This window comes from Perca fluviatilis, chromosome 3 (genome assembly GCF_010015445.1).
Source record: "Perca fluviatilis chromosome 3, GENO_Pfluv_1.0, whole genome shotgun sequence".
Taxonomy (NCBI): domain Eukaryota; kingdom Metazoa; phylum Chordata; class Actinopteri; order Perciformes; family Percidae; genus Perca; species Perca fluviatilis.
In genome coordinates this window covers 19,500,397-19,520,900 of record NC_053114.1, presented here as the reverse complement: position 1 = coordinate 19,520,900, position 20,504 = coordinate 19,500,397, and the positions used below count along the sequence as shown (strand labels likewise).

The 20,504-nt window shown below is 40.1% G+C and overlaps 3 protein-coding genes across 5 annotated transcripts; 2 read left to right on the top strand and 1 right to left on the bottom strand.

Moving 5' to 3' along the window:
* Positions 1 to 682: 682 nt before the first annotated feature.
* ercc3 (excision repair cross-complementation group 3) lies at positions 683 to 8,545 on the bottom strand. 2 transcript variants are annotated; one of them, XR_005638835.1, is made up of 16 exons: positions 8,373 to 8,545; positions 7,669 to 7,868; positions 7,283 to 7,519; positions 7,112 to 7,161; positions 6,883 to 7,018; positions 6,190 to 6,360; positions 5,805 to 6,009; positions 4,758 to 5,072; positions 4,102 to 4,286; positions 3,486 to 3,688; positions 3,282 to 3,378; positions 2,999 to 3,116; positions 2,742 to 2,860; positions 1,828 to 1,977; positions 1,517 to 1,701; positions 683 to 1,225 (listed from the first exon to the last, which is right to left on the bottom strand). XR_005638835.1 is itself a non-coding variant. In XM_039795788.1 (15 exons), the coding sequence occupies exons 1-15, from the start codon at positions 8,398 to 8,400 to the stop codon at positions 1,567 to 1,569; spliced, it is 2,349 nt and encodes a 782-aa protein (XP_039651722.1). In that variant the 5' UTR covers positions 8,401 to 8,545; the 3' UTR covers positions 683 to 1,566. The 2 variants fall into 2 exon arrangements, 1 of the variants encoding a protein (XP_039651722.1); XM_039795788.1 differs by having other exon boundaries at positions 683 to 1,701.
* Positions 8,546 to 9,187: 642 nt separating this feature from the next.
* gpalpp1 (GPALPP motifs containing 1) lies at positions 9,188 to 12,216 on the top strand. Its single transcript, XM_039796201.1, has 7 exons — positions 9,188 to 9,450; positions 9,570 to 9,699; positions 9,775 to 9,870; positions 9,948 to 10,206; positions 10,978 to 11,142; positions 11,283 to 11,384; positions 11,513 to 12,216. The coding sequence occupies exons 1-7, from the start codon at positions 9,372 to 9,374 to the stop codon at positions 11,729 to 11,731; spliced, it is 1,050 nt and encodes a 349-aa protein (XP_039652135.1). The 5' UTR covers positions 9,188 to 9,371; the 3' UTR covers positions 11,732 to 12,216.
* A 152-nt stretch (positions 12,217 to 12,368) lies between these two features.
* Positions 12,369 to 20,372, top strand: gtf2f2a (general transcription factor IIF, polypeptide 2a). 2 transcript variants are annotated; one of them, XM_039794271.1, is made up of 9 exons: positions 12,369 to 12,512; positions 13,169 to 13,242; positions 13,528 to 13,552; positions 14,586 to 14,724; positions 15,949 to 16,008; positions 18,124 to 18,205; positions 18,680 to 18,779; positions 19,461 to 19,604; positions 19,708 to 20,372. In XM_039794271.1, exons 1-9 carry the CDS (start codon positions 12,447 to 12,449, stop codon positions 19,828 to 19,830), a joined length of 813 nt encoding a protein of 270 aa, XP_039650205.1. In that variant the 5' UTR covers positions 12,369 to 12,446; the 3' UTR covers positions 19,831 to 20,372. The 2 variants fall into 2 exon arrangements, with proteins under 2 accessions (XP_039650205.1, XP_039650206.1); XM_039794272.1 differs by lacking the exon at positions 15,949 to 16,008.
* Positions 20,373 to 20,504: the final 132 nt, after the last annotated feature.

Genomic DNA, 20,504 nt, shown 5'->3' with positions numbered 1-20,504 from the left:
GCACACTATTCATGTCTTTGTCTAAGAAAGTTTTCATGCTGGGCTAAACTTTTGGGGTTGAATGAGAGTTCAACGTTTCTACGTTTTGCTCCTTCCAAAGCAAAGTCTGAAGTGAGTCTCCACAGGACACACAATAGGGATTAAACTGACCAGACTATAGATGGGGCCATTCAGATGATTACTTTACCCTGTGGTATAGCAAAGTTTTTGAAATGTTATCAAGTCATCAATAAGCCAACGAAGTAGACCCACAAAACCCTGACTGCTCTCTACCTCCAAAATAAAGGTTTCTCCTCCTTCCAGTCTCAAAGGTGAAATAAATATTGTCGCTACACTTTATTTACTATTGTCACTATAAATTGCTGGTAGGAACAAGTTATTTATTATAGTTATTTTCTTTAGTTTTACTCATTTTAATTGTTGACATGTTCCCTTTTGCCATACTTTGTTGTTATACACTATGGTTTATAACAGACTAATTTGAATAATCACTATTCATTTCTTAGGAGACTAACATTAATTTCAGCCTCCCACAGTTACAGATGTTCATTTTTTCAGACTTCTCAGAATCAATAAATTGAAAATTCCAATAATATTTCTTTCACAAAATATATTTAGCAACATCTTAAAGACAACATTTTTAGAACAAAACACATTATTGAAAACTAACATCAAGAACAGATTAATGTCCACAGATTGTTTAATTATTTATGTCTTAATGTGTAAAAATGTAGCCGCACTTACAAAAATTCCAATATACATCCTTGGTTTTCCTCCTCAGATACAATTGTCAGTGAAGCACACACACCAACAGTAGATAAGACGCAGGTTATTCCACGTAGGGCTAACATCACCCAGACGTCTACTTTGGTAACCTCTTATCCTACACACAGACATTACTGCAAACAAGTCAAAGCCTTCAGGCGTTGTGGAATTAAGCTTGATTTTCAAAAACAACACCTAATTTTGTTGCGGAACGGGCCCAATTGGCTAGCTGCATCACTGCAACGCAACACAGACATGAAAAAAAAGACACCGTTGACACTTGGACAGAGTGCCATTATCACTGCATGTCATCTGTAAATGTCATCACATGTAGGCGCTTGAGGGAGCTGGAGATGAGACTTTCAAATTTGTCACATAGAGCCGTCGAGCCCTGCAGGCGTCATTCGCTGCGTTCTTAACTAGATGTACAAGTCATTTCAACCGTCGTCACCATCGGTTACTAGGAGGAAGCAATGTACAGCATATCATCATTTGATAATATTCAGGTCCAGGGTATATTCAGTCATTGCTCTGTTCTCCAGACCAGATGGACAACTATGCAAGCTGTCTGACTTTAATGAAATAAAACAGCTTAACAGCTATCAAGTCACATAGAAGTCTACACAGAGAAGAGCACACGATCAATGTTGACTAATTGTGTGCATCCCTTTATCTCAATTTATGGTATAATACTGCAAGACGGATATCCAAACTCAGTATACATTATTGCACCCCAACTTTGTCCTATTACCTTGTTGCGATTGAATAAGTCTTTAGGTGCCAGGGTTTGAGTCAGTGCATCTACTTTCTGAAGCGCTTGAACAGTGGATGAATGTTTTTGCCCAATGCGGCTTTGCTGCCTCGACTCTGATATTCCATGTAGACGGTGTCATCGGCACCTGACATGGAGCTCATGGTGCCCGTTCGTCTTGAGAACTGATGGGGAAGCAGGGAGAGAGAAAACTAGTGAGAATATTGTAATATACAATCGCATTATTGTACACATGCAATGGCAATTGCCTATGTGGGCTTTCTGAGTCCAGGTTTAGCGAAAGTCCTCACCTGTGGTCGTCCGCCCACCTCCCCTGCCACCACTTCCTCCTCAGCATCCAGGTCTGAAGCAGCGAGGACCTTCTGAAGCAGCTGCTGCTGCTCATCTTTTGAGGAGAACATTAAGTCCTCTTCCTCCATACCTGCCAACTTTGTGATCACCTATGAAAGAAGAGGAACATGACAACATGAAAGAAAAAAAAAAAATAGTATTTGTAAATTGAACAGGAATGAGGTGTCACATAAATGAAGACCAAAGATCAAGCACACACACTTTTTTTTTTTTTAATTCCCAAACATGTTACCATTTGTCCTGAAGAAGTTGTCACGAATACATTAAATAAATAGTTACAATTTTAATTAAACATTTACAGGCATTTTGTCATTTGATATGAACTCTATTCCTCCAATTAAAATTGTACAGATGCATATCTACAACAGAACAGGTGGAGTTCTCTTCAGATGTAAACTATCTCTGTGAGTGAAAGCTGGATTTTCTTTTTTCTGGTTCAGTTTTTGTTTTGTCCCTCTAAGTCTGAGTCTTGGACTGCTTCACAAGTCCAGCCAGACATTTTTTTAAACATCACATCAGGCTCAAACTTGTCTTGCCGCAAGTGTATTGATAACAGAAACAAGAAAATCTAATTTGTAATGTAATATTATTTAAATAAACTAACTAAACACTTTTTCCAAATTAATATTACATTTAAATGAGGTTGTCCAAAACTATATGGAATAAACCTTTGGCACTTTTAGATTCTGTGTCTCGTGTGACCTATCCTTCAGTGTAATTGTTCCAAACTGTGAGAGCAAACTTATATGGTCCATGGTGTATGAACAAGGTAACACTTGTGGTGCAATTCTGAAGGGAAACAAATAATGTGAAATTGAGTGGAGATTAGAAGATGCTGTAAAGGTGAACACACCTTAAAGCTGTAACCCTGGTCCACCAGGAACCTCTGCCTCTTGGTGGAGTAAGCCATCTCCTGGGTGTCCTGGGACACCAGTGAGTAGAAGTAGGCATTGTACTCCTCTGCTACCATTCCTAAACAAGCAGACAGGCAGAGTAATAATATCTGTTTTAGTTAACGGATGGAGGTAAGACAAAGCAGCTGCGTCAGCGTGCGTTAGCACAGGCAAACAATCAGAAGGGTTCAAAGTTTGTTTTTGCAGACAAACTGACCTTTCTTGGCTCGTAAGACTCTGCCAAGCCTCTGGGCCTCCTGTCTGCGTGATCCACCATGGGAAGAGATCTGGATCAGAACATTGGCTTCTGGCAAGTCAAATGAGGTGTCTCCAACCTGTTTGTTAGCAGGAATACAGGACATATAAGACATGAATCCATTCCATTACTGGGATATTGCTCCACTTGTGTGCCACCTACTGGCCAACAAAAGGGCACAAGATGGCTGAATGAGTAGGCCAATATTACATACAGTAAATCAATAAGAGATTGATTCGTTTACCTTGGAGATGAAAATGGTGTTGATCTTGGGGTTGTGTTTGAAGTTCTGTAAAATCTGCATTCGTTCCCCCTGAGAGGTTGGGCCATAGATGTAAGGCCTTGAGAGGAAAAGGAGAGAGAGCAGAGTTTAAACACGAAGAAATCCTATCTGAACAGGCAATTTACTCAAACATTTGAAATGCTGCTCTTGTCATAAATAACATACTTGTTGAGGCGAATGGCGTATTCCTTTAAGGCAAACACGTTGTCAGCAAAGACCATAATCTTGTCATTGCGCCGCTCGTGGAAGCGAATGAGAAACTGGCAAACGCGGAACTTATTGGGGTTCATTGTATAAAACAGCATGCGCTTCTTTGTCTTGATGGCCACATACTCTCTGTAGAACTCTGGAGACATTGGGCACCACACCTAAAAGCACAGACGGGTACATTGTTCAGATAGCTTTATCAATGTGGAACATGCTCACAAGGTACTTTTTATATTGAATCTTGACTGCAGCTATACCAAAGAGCCTTGAGTCATAGGATATTATGGTATATACCCACAATGTTAATCTTTGACATATCTTAGTTCACCAAGAAATTTCTTATTTGGTGGCTACATATCTGGGTCCAACTCTAGTTCATGTGAGACACCAGCCAAAATTATTCAACAATCAACTTTTTGGGGGCGTGGCTTCAGACAACTGTGTAAGCTGTCTGACTTTAAGGACATAAGACAGCTTAACATCTATCAAGTCACATAGAAGTCCACACAGAGAAGAGCACACAATCAATGTTGACTAATTGTGTCAATGTACGGTATAATACTGCAAGACTGACCTCTGCACACTGGACTTTGGCAATGTAGCCGTTGTTCTGCAATTCCATCCAGTTGGCCTCAAATAGTTTAGGTCCAATTAGGAAGTTCAGGTCCACAATCTTGTCATCTTCCCTGACCAGTGTGGCAGTGAGCCCCATTTTGCAATGTGCCTGGACAATGGTCAGAACACGACGGAACATCTTGGCTACGGAAAGCACAGAATACAGGTATTATGTCAACATGGAGATTAATATCACTGATATATGGGTCTACATCATGTGTCTATAAACGCACTATAACCCGAAGCATTACCTCAAAATATTGTTTGCATGAGGCAGTTACACTGGAAGATAATATATCGAGTTGTCTGGAAAACTGATGTACAATAACTACAGATGTTCCAATAAAATTTTTTCCTTCCCTATACCGAGTACCGATCCGATATGATTGCTTTCATTGTTCGTATGGCCTTGCTCTGGTTACAGAGAATGAATGCCAAATAACTTTCTTTTATTATCTACTTTGACAGTCAGTCTAACGGAAACAGAACATAAACTACTTAAGAGTGGATTTCGGGGCTAAGTGACGTGGCATTGAATCGCTGCATAGCGATTCAATGCCATGATAGCGATACCAGCATTTTAGGCAGTATCAGATCCATTTCAGAACAACTCACCAGGGATAGTGTGCACCTCATCCAGGATAATGAGTCCCCACTCCTGGCTCCGCATCCACTCCATGACTCTCTCCGCCTCCCAGGAGCGCTTGGTGGTGTGACCCAGCATAGAGTAGGTGCTGATGGCCACTGAGCAGCCGATGGGCTTGTCCTTGGCGTCGGAAGTGAAGCGGCAAATCTGCGAGTCGTCGATAGTGGACCACATCTTGAACTGAGCTTTCCACTGCTCCACTGACACCGAGGAGTTCCCCAACACTAAGCAGCGTTTACGCACCGTGCACGCTGCTGTCACGCCCACCAGAGATTTGCCCGCTCCTGGAAAGAAATGGCGAGATAAAATATTGAGACATACAAGTTTTTTTTACACACAACATGGATGCTACAAAAGATTACCAATACAGTAGTTAGTAATAGTTTGGGTTGGGTAGGGATGCAACGATTACCGGTGGTAACGGTAAACCACGATAAAAATGTTGACGATAACAATTACCGTTTTCATTTAAAATATGATTATCACCACGGTGGATTACCACGGTGTGGAAACACGCGTGTTTAATCCTTCCCAGCTTCATCAGAGTCTCCTGAAGTAGCTACAACGTGTGTTTCTTGAAGTTGGAATCATGGCGGAAGGAGGAGATGACAGTGCTCAGGACAAATATCAGCCTATTGCCTATATTTTTATATAATATAATAAACACGGTTACACTTTTTGAAACTATTTCAGCTTGTGTAGGCCTATCAGTGCTTTATGAACATATTTAACGCACTTTTAAAAATACCGCGATAATACCGAAAACCGTGATCATTTTGGTCACTAGAACCGTGAGGTTAAATTTTCATACCGTTATATCCCTAGTTGAGGGTATACTCAAGAAAAATCTACTTAGTACAAGAGTATATCCCTTGTTTTTTTATATGGGCTAAGCTATATAGTATTTCATATTCAAGTTGATTTTCATTTTGTGATAAAATGCTCTGGGCGTATCCTTTCAGTTTTGTCCCTCAATGTCTCGTCCTCGCTTGACTGCAGTAAACCAGCTGTCTCACCGCAGGGCAGCACGATGACCCCAGAGCGAGCACGTCCATTCCCAAACATCTTGCGCAGACTCTTTTCCTGGTAGGGCCGCAACACAGCCGTGGGCTTCAGGTCTATGTTGATGTCTGGGTTGACTGTATCGTTGCGGAAGTCATACTCTGCAAGGAGGGGGTACTCCAGCTGAATACAACGCTTCTGCAGTTCTTCAATCATCTCCTACACCAGGTCAGAGAAGAACAGTTCAGAGTAGGGCATAGAAATGTGATTACATTTTTTTAAGCAGGGTACTAACTTTTAAATAAAGCTACAAAACATGAATGGCATAAATGTCAGCAGTAATGTTAAGTATGTAGTAGTGAAACAGCAAAAATAAGAGAACATAAATCTGATGTGTACCTGGCGAATCTCAAAAGACACAGTCTGAGTCTCTTCCTCCTCCTCCTCTTCTTTATCCATCTGCTCATAGTAGCTGAAGATGTCCTCGGGGACCTGCTGGGTTGAAGTTTGTCCATCGCTGGGCTGCTGTGAGGTGGAAGTACTTCCCTTTTCCTCAATGGACTTGGAAATCTGTCAGAAGGAGACATCAAGGGACATTTGTTAGTGAATGGCCAGGGCAACAGTTACAACTCCTGTTGGCCCTCTACAGGGATGTTTCCGAAGCACAACATGTTACTGACTTTCAAATTAGATGGTAGAATAACTGACAGGTGAGAAAAAACCTAAAAGGGCCTGTTTAGTTCCTGGATCACAAGACATCCTTCCTCATGTTGTTACAATGTGTCATAATGCACCAACATTGGGCAGAAAACACACAATGTAATTGTTTAGAAGATATTTTTTTTTTATAAATTTAAAACAATAATAAATTACTTTGTGTGTGTGTGTGTGTGTGTGTGTGTGTGTGTGTGTGTGTGTGTGTGTGTGTGTGTGTGTGTGTGTGTAGTGGCTTTCAGATAACCCCTCAGCAGCTTCTTGGCCTGTAGCAGTTCACACAGATAGCACCTGCAGCACAGCGAGTGTCACACTGTGGTGACACACTTTCTGCGCGTGCGTGTGAGTAAAAAAAAAAAAAAATGTTGGATGACATACCGCTGACTTGCTGTAGATGACTTCAGTAATAAGCTCAGTGTCTGCTCCGTCTGCAGTGCGGAGACGGCATTCACGGATCACGTTGTCCTGCAGAAGGCGCTGGATCACATCAGGGAAGGTACTCTCAACAAAATACCTGAAGGTAGACAGGCAGCACAGTTTAAGAAGAGTGCCAAGGGAATGCTTAATGATATAAAGACAGAAGGAACGGTTGTTGAAATGACTTTACCTATTGTGCTTGAGCACCAGTTTGACTTTGCCATAGCTCACTGTGCAGAGCTGAGAGAAAGAAAGGGATGAAATGCAATGAATAAATAACCACATTTTGCACACAACTTAAAACAACACATTTGGGAATTGTCCTCTTCCATCAAAACTCCAGATACTCTCTCATTCAGACCTGAATGAACTGCACGATTCCATCAGGTAACGACGTCTTGCTGAGTTTCTGCAGGTACTCCACAATATCAGAGGTCTGCAGCCCCACACTGACAGCTGCATACAGGGAGTAGGCCGTCAGCTTGTACTCATGAATATGATTAGGCCGGCACACTGGTTCTGCAATGGCCACCATGAAATCCTGGGCGTACTTATACACTGGTGAGAAGGCTTCCAAAAAGATGTGTCCATCTGGAGCCTGGAGGAGATAAGAATGAAAAAAGAGATGACAAAGAAATACAAAGAGACATCTCTTATAATATTGTGAAAAATCAGCAAGACGACCACCTAGTTTTTAATTGGTAAACTGTCTTAAGTGCGGAAATCCACAATCCAAACCCATCTTACCACCCAGAGGGGGCGTGAAGAGTGATCATTCTTCAACAGCATCTGAACACGATAATCTTTGGCTCCATATTCATCCAGTTTTGTACTGGACTCATCCACTTGTTTCCCTGCAGCAGCAGGTATGGCCTCCTGAGACTCGATGCCCGCTACCTCTTCTTCATCTTCTTCCTCCTCATAGAAACGCTTCTTGGACTTCCTGTCTGTATGAGTTAGAAAAAAAAAAAAACATTTCCAGTAATAGAGGTGGACAAATCACTTACAACTGAAATATATTAGTTTTCTTGTGTTAGTTGTGTGTTTTTGTCAAATAGGTGTGTGTGTGTGTGTGTGTGTGTGTGTTTAAAAGACGCTGTGTGCTTTATTACACACGCATTTGTCAATACGTCATGTAGTTTATGACCGATTCCTGCGTTTTCATTAATCATTTTAGGCTGCGTTTTACTCTTCACAGTTTGACAAATATCAGGTAACGTTAACGTTAAACCCTTTCATTACAAATGCTAACATTATCCTATAGCAAGACATGGAATAACGTGAATCAATGGCATTTAAAGACTCCAGATGCAAAGCTATAGTGTGGTCAGCAATAACTTTACACAGCAGGGAGTTTCACAATATTTTCATCTTTCAGCTTGCCACAGTAACGTTAAACGTTGGCAAACGTTAACAGCTAGCTAGGTTGAACCAGAGAATTAGCAACTCACCCCGATCTCCTTTATCCTTTTTACCCATTTTATATATTCTTAAATAGACGATTTCTTTCAAAACATGGCAAGCATCCCTTCATGTGTCTGATGCCCTCCTGAAAGTCGACAAAGATGAGACTGTGTTGTAGTCTGACCGGTGTCTAGCGTTACGCTAAAATACTATAAATACAGGCTTCCGGTCTTAGCCTTCAAAATAAAAATATTCATGTAGCTACATAGGGGAAATATGTAGCTAGCCTACTTGAGGGTGTGTTTTTCCCCAGAATGTGTTGACAAAATAAATTAGTGCACTTAACATAACAAAGTTCTAGGGACAAATTAGACTGTGTGTGTGCATGTATGCATGTATTTATTTATTTCATGGTACAAACAGAAGAACAAAATCATTACAAATAAAGAGAACAAAATTATTACAAATAAAGAGAATGACTCTGAAATAATAGCTATAGAGGTATTACTCATATTAGAAAAAACACATTAACCTAACATACTAACATGTTAACTGATATATTTATGTAAACAATATTTTTATTAGGATTTTTACACACATTCTTAAAATAATAAAAAATGATGCCATGTAAAATACTCATACACATAAAGAAAACTAAATACATAAAGGTGCTAAGGTTTGACATACAAATGGGTAGTTATACTTTTAACTGATATTTAATGTATTCATCAAAAGCACCTTAAAGAATCATTAAATCAATCATAAAAAAAAACATATAATTGATTGTGCTTTTATTCTTGTAGCACAATAGCTTACTTCTGGTTTTAGTTCATCTTTAGCTAGCTAGCTAACTTGACAGACTGAAGCCTCATTGTGTTTACTTCCTGGGTGAAAGGTGAAATTCGTCGTTCGAGGTTCCTCCAGCGAATCTTTGTTTTGTCTTGTTTATGGAGAAGCTTTTAGTTTTTAGTTTTTTACTTTGATAGAAATTGCTAAAACTACGTGACTCAGTAAGTAGCTAGCTAGCTAAGCCATCCGTTTAAAATATGTCGTCAATCAGACCTGCTTTACCCCCGATGTGTGTAAAGGAGGAGAGGGATGAAGACTCTGATAGTGATGAAGGATGTAAGTATAAGACAAAATACCACCCTTTCGATAAATGGTGTATAAATCACTAATATTCGCATCCGGTCGCCTTTTCGGGGTAGTTAATGTGTTTTTCTTCTCTAACCTAAATGTGTTAGTCTCTGGCCCTGCTTTGCCTCCTGGCTATAAAGTGGGAGAACCGTCGAGCTCCTCGGATGACAGCGAACAGGAGGTGGCGGCCAAAAGAGCAAAAACAAGACACACAGCTGCAGAAAGATCAGCAGACAAGTAGGTTCATTAAGGGACTAGAGGTTATAGAAATAAATGGTCAACAAACCAAACGGCAACGTGTCTTTTGAACAGGGTGGACAACAAAAAGGCACAAGAAAAAGCTGATGATGGTTTCTTTGGACCAGCCCTACCACCAGGATTCAGGAAACAACAGAGTTCACCAGAGAGGTGAGCACGTGAATTATTTGTGTTGTGGATAATTTGTTAATTGTTGAAGCTGTAACTGACTTATTCTGTTCCCTCAGACCGCCTGTGCTGGGACCAGCTTTGCCTCCTGGGTTTCGAAGAGCAGCATATGAAAACGATGATGACAATGATGGGGAAGATGGGGAGGATTTCCCGGGGCCTGCCCTTCCTCCTGGCTACCAGGCTGAGTCCTCCAGCAGCGAGGGAGGGGATGATGATGTGATTGGACCCATGCCGCCCAAAGGGCCTATTGAAGACTCCGTGGCTCTGGACTTTGAGCGCAGAGCACGGAGGATGAAAGAGAAGTTGATAGGAGATGTGAGTCCAATTTTATCTCTCCCCCACCCCCCCAGTTTTATCTGCATAGTCTACACTATACAAACTCTTCAGTTACATGCTTACAAATTGAGGGGGGGAAACATTTAATAGCATAGAAACACAATAGCAATATTAAAAGTGCTCATATTATGCTCATTTTCAGGTTCATAATTGTATTTAGAGGTTATACCAGAATAGGTTTACATGGTTTAATTTTCAAAAAACAACATATTTTTGTTGTACTGCACATTGCTGCAGCTCCTCTTTTCACCCTGTGTGTTGAGCTCTCTGTTTTAGTTACAGAGTGAGACATCACACTTCTGTTCCATCTTTGTTGGGAGTCGCACTTGCGCAGTAGCTAGGTAAGGACAACCAGCCAGTCAGAAGCAGAGTATGATGGCGTGCCACGCTAGCAGCTAGGCGAGCATTGTAACGTGTGTTACAAAGTGACGCACGTTCATCACAGAAGTAAAGGCTGGACTACAACAGAGCTGTTTGGAGCAGTTTGTGAACAGTGTTTTCTGTTGGAGATGGTAAGGCCCTTTTAGGGTGGACTTTGGGCTTTTTCACTTTGTAAACCTATAACCTGCACAAAAAAACATATATAACACAATACAGGAAAGGGAAAAGCCAAAAAGCATAATATGAGCACTTTAAGCAAAATATCCGGCACTAGGGTGTCCTGCTCTTTTTTTTTTATGCCTTTTTTTTAAAGGTTTTCCTCCTCTGCTGTCTGAATTTGTGTATGTGTGTATTTCTGTGTTTGAACAGGACACTCCTGAGGTGCTGGCTAGAGAAACCTGGATGACAGAGCTCCCACCAGAACTGCAGCACATTGGCTTGGGGGCTCGAACCTTCAAGAAGAAGTCAGGTCCAGAGAACAAGGATCGCTCCATTTGGACAGATACACCAGCAGATATTGAGCGCAAGACCAGGGTATTTCATGAAAAAGAACATATCTTTATACTTATTATTGATAATTCCTATTACACATTGTGTACATATATATATATATATATATATATATATATATATATATATTCCCTGTATTTCATGGTTCTATTCTTGACCAATAGGAACATCTTGAGCGAAAGAAGAAGGGTGAGGTGGAGATAGACGATGTCCCACAAGTCTCCAAGAGGGACGTGGAAATGGCAGATAAAGTCTCTAAGTATAACGTAAGTGGCATTACCTCAATCATTCTTTTGTCCTAAATGTCCCTGTATCAAATGAATGCCAGATGTTATGCACACTTGTTCACGTTAAGCTCGGAACTAAAATGTTTCTACTTGCTCCCTGTTATCAGGAGTCTAAACGTGCTGAGTCTCTGGTGAGTATGCACACAAAGAAGATGAAGGAAAAAGCAAAGGAGAAGGCTGACAAACCAGTGGAGAGGAGACCGTTCGATCGAGATGAAGACCTGCAGGTGAATCGCTTTGATGAGGCGCAGAAGCAGCGGCTGCTGAAGAAATCTCAGGAACTGAACACACGATTCTCCCACAGCAGGGACCGAATGTTCCTGTAACAAATTGTCAAAATATTAGAAAGATGTTTGAACGGGCAGACCTTCAGTTACAGTCTGGCTGGTGAAATTTTCATACAGGTTTTGTAAAATATGGACTATGTTTGTACAGATACTCATGTCACAAATGGAGAATTAAATTGGACTAACCTGGACTAAACAGACTATATAGACGTGGCAGACGGGTCCATTTCAGCGAGTGTATGTCAGTGACTGGGTGCAATGGTACAGTATATGTTTTCAAACTGATTCAAGTTGTTATAAAGCAGCAGCCAGTGGAGCTTGCATTTTTTTCAGGAGACACTGAATTAGGGCTGATGATATGGAAGGAATTACTCAAATAAATTACATATTTTCCTACATTGATATGGTTGATTTTGTGAAACACCTTTTGTACAGATTGCTGTAAAATGCATTGTTATGTCGCATGCACTCCCTGTAGCTTTGCAATCTAATCAATATGTCCAATAAACTGCTTTTGCAAAAAAAAGTTAATTAAACTTTGTGTTTTAAACTTTTACATGTTATATTCTTAAACATAAATTATTATTTATGAACGTGTAAGGGATAAACAATGCACACATGGTCAACATTAAAAGGACGTACACAGTGGTATGAACCATCACAGTCGCCATACTTTCGTATTTATTTTACGCATGCGTGTGGCGGTTGCATTTAGCCAGAGCCATTTAGCTAATCAGAAGCATCATTTTAAAACATGTCCGAGAAAGGAGAAGTGGATTTAACTGGTGCCAAGCAGAACACGGGTGTGTGGCTTGTAAAGGTATACATCCTTTTAAAAAAACGCTAGTTCATTGGGATATAGAAGCATGTATTAACTTACAAGACAGCATAGGCTAACAGTAATGTAGCTTAGCATCACATGAAGCCGTGGGTTGTAACGTTAGCTAAATTCATAAACTGTTGACGTTAGCCAACTTTGGCTTAATTAAACCACGAATCATAAGATTAATCTGTTATGCCCAACGCAAAATAACCTATTAATTTAACGTTAACTACAAACCATCGTTTGGCAATACAACCAACGTAAACAAAATCAGAAGCAGGTAGCTTTGTTCTGCAGTGCACATCAGTCTCATGATCTGTTTGCAGAGAACTGCCCAACGTTACACAGAGCTGCCAAAGTAACGTGTTTGCCTAATGCTGGCAATATAATATAGTTTGCAACAATGTTGAATGAGTGTGGCTCCAGACACATAACAATGCATAACGTTAGCACCATCATTTAGTTAAGTTGGGTTCAACTTCATCCCAACAGCACGTTGTTGTACCTTTCTCACCATGTGTTTTACAGAGATTGGGACAATTGACGGTGACAAAGGACCGCATATAAAAGGGATAACGTTAGCTCCTAAATTTATGGTAAAGGTGCGATAGCAGCCCTCATAAAATTATCTTTAACCATGTTTCTCCACGCAGGTGCCCAAATACCTCTCTCAGCAATGGGCAAAAGCAACTGGCAGAGGCGAGGTCGGGAAACTCCGAATCTGCAAGTATGTGAAACAACAAATCCCAGAAGCCTCAGCCTGTTATTGTGTGTCTCTGAGTTCACAATAAGTGATGCACTCAATGCACAACATTGGAAGGGGAAGAGAGAAAATTAAAACTGTAGTACGTGCTGATGAAGGGTAAAATGATTGTGAAGACTTAGATAGTTAGCCTATACACTCAATGCTTTTTTGTTGTACTATTAATAATGCATTTCAAATACACTTGAATACCTTGTTATTTTGCCAATCAATTAATTCTAATTATGTTCATTATTTTGTATCTCCAAGGAAAGGAACCCAAGGAAAAGCAGAGGTAAGTGATGTTTGAAGAAAGAAGTGCAATGCATCCTGTTAATAGACATCTGCCATATACAATAGCATGATGATGAAAGCCATCCTTATAATGTAGTACACACGCAATATGTAGGTAGGTTTGCACCGTAGTCAATTTTGGGGGAAACGTATATTAATTTATAAAGGCTAAATACAATCTCTGGAAGACAAAAATGGTTTAACACAACCTAATTTTTTCTTTCAGTGCATGCTTAACATGTTTTGTGTATATGCAACAGTTAATTTTTAATTTTTCAATCTGAATTGTGCATAGTTAACTATAGAAATTGTGCTAGTTATAAACTTTTTTCAAGGCCTTTTCTAGGTCTTGGAGATCATCATTATTTTTTGTTAGCAAAACTTTAAAAAAATGTAGTTTGGTTTGACATTTACAATTAAATTCTAATACTAGTAAATACTAATAAATTTTTTGATTGTATACTCAGTCAAAGTCAGCCAAGTATGTTTCTTTTTACTGCATTTTATTGATACCGGTTTGCAATCGGATTCTCACAGATCTTTTCTGACATTTACTTTAGTAAATATAATCATGATTGGTGATTTGAAGTACATTCAATTTCAATTCAATTTTATTTATAGTATCAAATCATAACAAGAGTTATCTAAAAGACACTTTACAGATACAGTAGGTCTAGACCACACTCTATAATTTCCAAAGCCCCAACAATTCCAGTAATTCCCTCAAGAGCAAGCATTAGCAGTGGCTATTGCGACAGTGGCGAGGAAAAAATCCCTTTTAAGGAAGAAACCTCGGCAGACCCAGACTCTTGATAGGCGGTGTCTGACGGGGCCGGTTGGGGGTGTGATGAACAGTGGCAAATAATAGTCATGATAAAGATAATGTAAAGATAACTTTACATGTAAGTGTCGAGAATAGAACGTGACTGTGTGCCCTGTTTTACTGCTGTACTTGACACAGGATAATGGCAGTAAGATCAAAAGTAAGGAAAGGGGCTGAGAAGTTTCAATGTGGATCACACTGCTCTTTACAGGTGTCTTTCACTTTGAACGAAGAGCTGACCGTGATTGAGGGTATAGAAGACAAGACGGTGTCTGCGCCTCGCGAGCACCCGTTCACCATGCAGACAGTGGGAGGTCAGACGTTGGCGGTCTTCACAGAAACTTCATCAGGTGAGTGACTGTTTTTTTATTTTTGAGGCCAGCTGGAGGATGCCGAGTGTTTGCTTCTGCAAGATGAGGCACACGTTTAGTTTTCTGTGATGTAAAATATCTGTTTGTACTAGAGCCCAGAGGTAAGTTCTGTGTGATCAGGTGGGTGGAGGCACCTACGCTACCCTTTCTACAGCTTGCTGTCTTGACGCAGTCTTTTTCTTGCTTGCCCTGCTTGTCTCTGTGTTGTGAACTCTCAGCCGATTTTTTTCCTAGAGTGTGAGGTTGTCCTCAGTCCTAACGTATAAGAAATATACTGTTCAGAGTGGATAAGTGAACACTCAATGGAAAACAGAAGAGAGCTGGTATGTTGGAAATGTGTCTTCATCCAGTCTGATCTGTGTTTCTGTCTCTATGTAAAAGGGAATTTTAGTTTCAGTGTTTGATCTTCCGTCAGTCATTTATTTGTGGTTTAACCTTTTCAGTCCGTCCGTCTTTTCAGTACTGTCAATCATCTCAGCAGATTGTGTTTATGATTTGGCACAATGGCCCCATTTGGAATTAATTTAACATAGAGTAGATCAATATCAACACAAATCATTGGTGAATTTGGAGCTGATTTGATTTGTGCATGGGTTTCTTTGATTTGGTGTGAGTGTGTGTGTGTGTGTGTGTGTGTGTGTGTGTGTGTGTGTGTGTGTGTGTGTGTGTGTGTGTGTGGGCTGCACAGTTGGTGTAATGTTTTAAAAACAATGTTTCATGCACGACTTGATGTAAAACTTTCAACTTTTTCAACACAGACCTGGCCAATATTATAAGGCATCACAACATGAAATTCAACCAAAAAAAGACAAAAGGAGAGGTAATTACTGCTGCATTTTTCAAATTGCAGTTAAGTGTGTACCATTTACTTAAAACTTAGAGAAATGCTTTGGTAACATACAGTGTTCTCTTATGAAAATGAATTTGGTTAAAATAATACGTTTGGTATTTGTGCAGCCCTGTCATGGATGTGTATTCGTGGTGGGACAGTGTATCTGTGCTCGCTTTTTGTGAGGGCATGCTTGCTTTGCTCATGTGCACGCGTGTGTACTCATCAGAGATTACGCCCAGAACCTCTGTGTGATTAAACATTTTCGTGTGCGACTAAACCCTGGGTGTGGTTCTTGTTGTTCGATCCCCTCCTTCGTCCGTCTTCCATCCCCTGTATTTTCATGTTTACCATCCCTCCCTCCCTTCCTGTAGGCCAGTTAGAAGAAAGATCTGATGGCAGCAGCTCAGTTTCGGGGGCGGGGGCAGGTCCAGGTGAGTCCTCCGTTTCGCCAGCGAGTGACAAAGGTGGTGGTTGGTGCCACTGGGGATCGGGCACACAGTGTCCGTTATTTCTATTAATAAATGGCATTTGCAGTATCGCAACAGTAGCCCATAGACGTGCTTTGGAAGATGCATGTATTGGTACTAGGGTTGCACGATATTGACAAAATGTGATATTGCGATATATCGATTATGAATATTGCGATATCAAGATATTTTTAAACATATGTAAAATTACCAAAGTTATGGGAAAATGCATCAAAATTAGATTCATAACAAATTAAACAAGTTTTCTTACAACACAAGGTTTATTTCAACTAACTGTCATATTGGACTGGTCCAACATGAATAAATAAATAAGGACCATGTCTACAGAGCAGGACATGTTTCACTGGTGGACAGTATAAAATATATAAATAAAGAGAACAGGACACAACTTTTCTTTCGCTTCTCTGGGTTTGTCACTGGCCAATAAAATGATGATCATTATAGCGTTTCAAGCGGGCTCTAAATCAAACACAACTAAGCCACACAGCCAACGGACGGGACGCAGCACTCCACAAAATAAACAAAATATTGCATACTTATTGCGACACTTTCGATATACAGTAATATTGCGATAACGACATTGAGTCGATATATCATGCACCCCTAATTGGTACCAAAACTGCGGACCCAGTGAACACTGTGAAGCCTAAGATGGGCCTCTTCTCTTTTTGAGCATAATTGTAAAATTCATATGAAGTATCGGCACTTTGTTTGCACCATCTTGATTGGAGGATGGAAAAGAGAGTCTGTGGGCAGACTAGGCGACGCTGCGCTTGAGCAGAGTGCTCCCTGCTCGTGTTGATGGTTGTAATACCAGTCCAGTTGTCACATTGCATTGGCAAAGAGAATTGTTATTTGAGTGTTTGTTAGTCTAGATCTACTATATGCACGTCGGCAAGTTTCATTCAAAACTACAAGTAAATAAGCAGTGACTTTGCGGTGGCTCAAGTAGTCGTTTCAGTGATGTGTTGAACTCAGTGTGCAGAATCAGTCGTTCACAATTTTCCTTTCGGTTGGCGAGACTTATAAAGCTGTTGTATATGAGACAAACTGTCTTGGTCCTCAACTTTCATGGCCAGCAGATTCGTGCGTACTTACTCCTACACCTGGAAGGCCAAAGCTATAACTGACTTCATACTCAGTTTCAAGATGGCGCCAACTACGGGCGCCTCAGTGTTTTGGTGCTCGTCGTTTTGTCTTGTTTTTGTTGTACATTCAGTTTTTCTATATGTATTCATTGTTTATTAATGTGAAATATGTTTGGTTTTATGTATGCACCAACCAACATGGAAATTCCTTGTAAGTGTAATGTACTTTGGCAATAAACCTGATTCTGATTCTCATTCGGTATGCAAATGTTCAACAGCATATACACATATGTTTTTATGTTATTGGCCATAATGCTGATTAAATACGTATTTACATTGAACAGTGTCAATTGGCATAAACCCTTGCTGTGGCTCACACATTTCACATTCATTAACTAAGAAATGGTGCGGATGATCTATGTATATAAATTAAAGGGTTAAGAAGGTACAGTGTGACCTCAATTCTGAGTCAGTAGCCAGCCAGTGTGGCTGGATTGAAAAAGTGGGACAAAACTTGGTTATATGATTTTTAAGTGTGTGTGTATATATAGGGAAAGGGACAATTGTACTGAATTTAAGACTTTTTGGTGGATTAAAGAGAAATGCTGTGGGATGAATAATAGTAATAGCAGCAAAGAGAGATTGGGTGTGTGTGTGTGTCCCAGGCCAAGATGGTTTGTTGTAGTCACATTATGAGTGCAGTTAGAGTATCTGAGTAATTAAAGCGCAATTGTGCCGTTTCAGAAAGTGACCCTTGATTGCTCTGACATATTTCTCTCAACTTTAATAGAGAGCCTGGACTGAATTATTCATATAAAGTATTTTTTTTCCAAATGCATTACCCAGTCATTCAGTGTCTGTTTCATCTCTTCTCTTTTACACACATGGAACTGCTCACCTTCCTTACATATGAAATAAACATGCACAACAAGTTTTTATCAAGGTTTTAATTAACTGTCCCCTTTTTCAGATAAAATAGCCTTGGAGGGAGTGGTAGTGCAGAGAGCCGAGTGCAGACCCGCTGTTAGCGAAGGCTATATGAGGCTGAAAAGGTAAGTATTTTTGAAATGATGTGCACAATAAACACAAGTTAGTATGTTTAGGACCTGCATTTCAATGCAATGTTAGATGCATGAACGTAGATCATCTACATTGTTGTGTATGTATGTCTAAAACTGTATGTGGACATCTTAAGGTTATAGTTTCCCATTTGTTGCATGTTAAATCTTAATTATTTCTCTACCTATAGGTAAACTGGGTGGGTGGAATAGAAACCCCTGTATTATTATAAGTATACACTATAACCAATTCATAATTTGAATAATTCAAGATTCAAAGGTCCATTCTTTTTTTTATTTAAAGATGCCATAATGACATAAGTAAGACATAACTATTAACATAGAAGAATTGCAGAGCTTTTGTATTACATCGTACAGGTGTTTCTTTTTTTTTTTAGGTTACTCAGTGTACACAGTGAATGTCATGTATTGTTCTTGGCAATAAAGTCATTGTCATCGTCTCAACAGGTTACAAATTGAAGAGTTGGCCAAGCCAGTCAGGCTGTCCCAACAGTTGGACAAAGCTGTCACCAGCAACTACAAACCTGTGGCCAACCATACTTACAATGTAAGAAGTAAAAACCTATACAGGATTTTCTTGTTTTATCAATCTACTCACTTTATTTTTGTATTGTGCATGTTTCATACATGTAGCCTGCACATACGACCCATGGTTTGATACATCTGGACCCTAGCAATGAACTGCCTACGTCATGCAAATTTCTACTTTTTCCACATTTTAAAGGGGTGGTTCAGAATTTTGGACATAGGACCTCATTTCCAAGTTAGCCAATGTGTTATTTATCAGTGGAGACAGTTTTCAACACAAGGATAGTTTTATTTCTGACATTATTTTATCAACCGACATTTACATCGATAGTCTGGCGTTATAATTTATCTACCTCGGGTGTACTGTGGAGTGGGTAAAACTGTTTGCAGATACTGTTGACTTGCGCTAGCCTAGCACCAGCCAACTCTGCAACTGGAAGGACTGGATGAAAAGTGTTAAACTGTCTCCACTAATAAATAACACACTGGCTAACTTGGAAATGAGGTCCTATGTCCAAAATTCTGAACCACCCCTTCAAGTTCATGAATTACAGTAATGAATGGAAACTAAAGGGAGGAAAACATTTTTTGCAAAATTTGGTAATGAGAGTCACGACATGAAGACACCACTGGTACGGCTCTGTAAGATGTAGGCCTGGATGTGTTGCCTCACCTCTGTCTGTTTACTTTTTTGCTGCAGCTTGAGTATGAGCGGAAAAAGAAGGAGGAGGGCAAGAGAGCAAGAGCTGACAAACAGCAGGTGCTGGACATGTTGTTCTCTGCTTTTGAGAAGCACCAGTACTACAACATCAAAGATCTGGTGGATATCACCAAACAGCCTGTGGTAAGACTAGAGGGCGACGTGAGGGCTTTTGTGGTTATAACACGGACTAATTTTGGTGCTTTTTATTCACTGAAAAAGCATTTAAATCTTTTTCTTCTCCCAGATTTACTTGAAGGAAATCTTGCGTGATATTGGCATCTACAATGTGAAGGGAACACACAAGAATACCTGGGAGCTCAAACCAGAATACCGACATTACCAAGGGGATGACAAGATTGATGAATAGTTTCGGACCCTCCCGAGGCCGATACCTTTTAATTTGATGGGGGGGGTGTAAGAGACCAGGCCTTGGTTGGACTTCTCTCCTGATTTCCTTACAATCAGGTCTTGAAGCACACTGGATGATGAGGCCACACAAAGGTTGCGTTTTACAGGGAGAAGTTTTATCTTCGTTATTTTGTAGGAGACAAGATGAGGCATTGGAAAACTGAAGTTTTGCACTCAGTCTGTTCCTGGTGTCTTCTGTCACAGCTCCAGCACACCCTTGAGGTCACAGGCCCCAGTATTTGAATTTGTCCTAACCCTCAGAGGCACAGGACATAACATTTTATGAAGTAAAAGATGCATTTGTAAACTTGTTCTTAGCATTATTTTAATTTTTAATTAAAGGATTCATTCTTGAAAAAATTCTGCACCCTGACTTGGAAAGACAAATTTCAGCCTGGACTTGGGATTGACAACATTTAAGACCTGTGCCATTGCTGTACTCGTTTGTCCTTCAGGTGCTTTAAACTTACATTTGATTTATGCAATAAATGTTTCAATAAATGTGTGTAATCTTACTTTGTACTAGAATGGCATCAAGTTAAGATTTGGTGCAAGAACAGAACCACAACCTACAGTTAACACCTGCCTTGGTTTTATTTGGCTTCGTCCTGTTTGACCCATTCCTCTAATCTA

What these genes read in the sequence shown, in the direction of transcription:
- gtf2f2a (XM_039794271.1), top strand. Translation starts at nt 12,447, where the DNA reads ATGTCCGAGAAAGGAGAAGTGGATTTAACTGGTGCCAAGCAGAACACG. An exon ending in CGGGTGTGTGGCTTGTAAAG is followed by an intron (nt 12,513 to 13,168) that starts GTATACATCCTT and finishes TTCTCCACGCAG; the next exon opens with GTGCCCAAATACCTCTCTCA. An exon ending in GGCTATATGAGGCTGAAAAG is followed by an intron (nt 18,206 to 18,679) that starts GTAAGTATTTTT and finishes TCGTCTCAACAG; the next exon opens with GTTACAAATTGAAGAGTTGG.
- ercc3 (XM_039795788.1), bottom strand. Translation starts at nt 8,400, where the DNA reads ATGGGTAAAAAGGATAAAGGAGATCGGG. An exon ending in CCAAAGTCCAGTGTGCAGAG is followed by an intron (nt 3,689 to 4,101) that starts GTCAGTCTTGCA and finishes CTGTGCTTTTAG; the next exon opens with GTGTGGTGCCCAATGTCTCC. An exon ending in ACACCATTTTCATCTCCAAG is followed by an intron (nt 3,117 to 3,281) that starts GTAAACGAATCA and finishes GCTAACAAACAG; the next exon opens with GTTGGAGACACCTCATTTGA.
- gpalpp1 (XM_039796201.1), top strand. Translation starts at nt 9,372, where the DNA reads ATGTCGTCAATCAGACCTGCTTTACCCCCGATGTGTGTAAAGGAGGAG. An exon ending in CTCTGATAGTGATGAAGGAT is followed by an intron (nt 9,451 to 9,569) that starts GTAAGTATAAGA and finishes TAAATGTGTTAG; the next exon opens with TCTCTGGCCCTGCTTTGCCT. An exon ending in ATAAAGTCTCTAAGTATAAC is followed by an intron (nt 11,385 to 11,512) that starts GTAAGTGGCATT and finishes CCCTGTTATCAG; the next exon opens with GAGTCTAAACGTGCTGAGTC.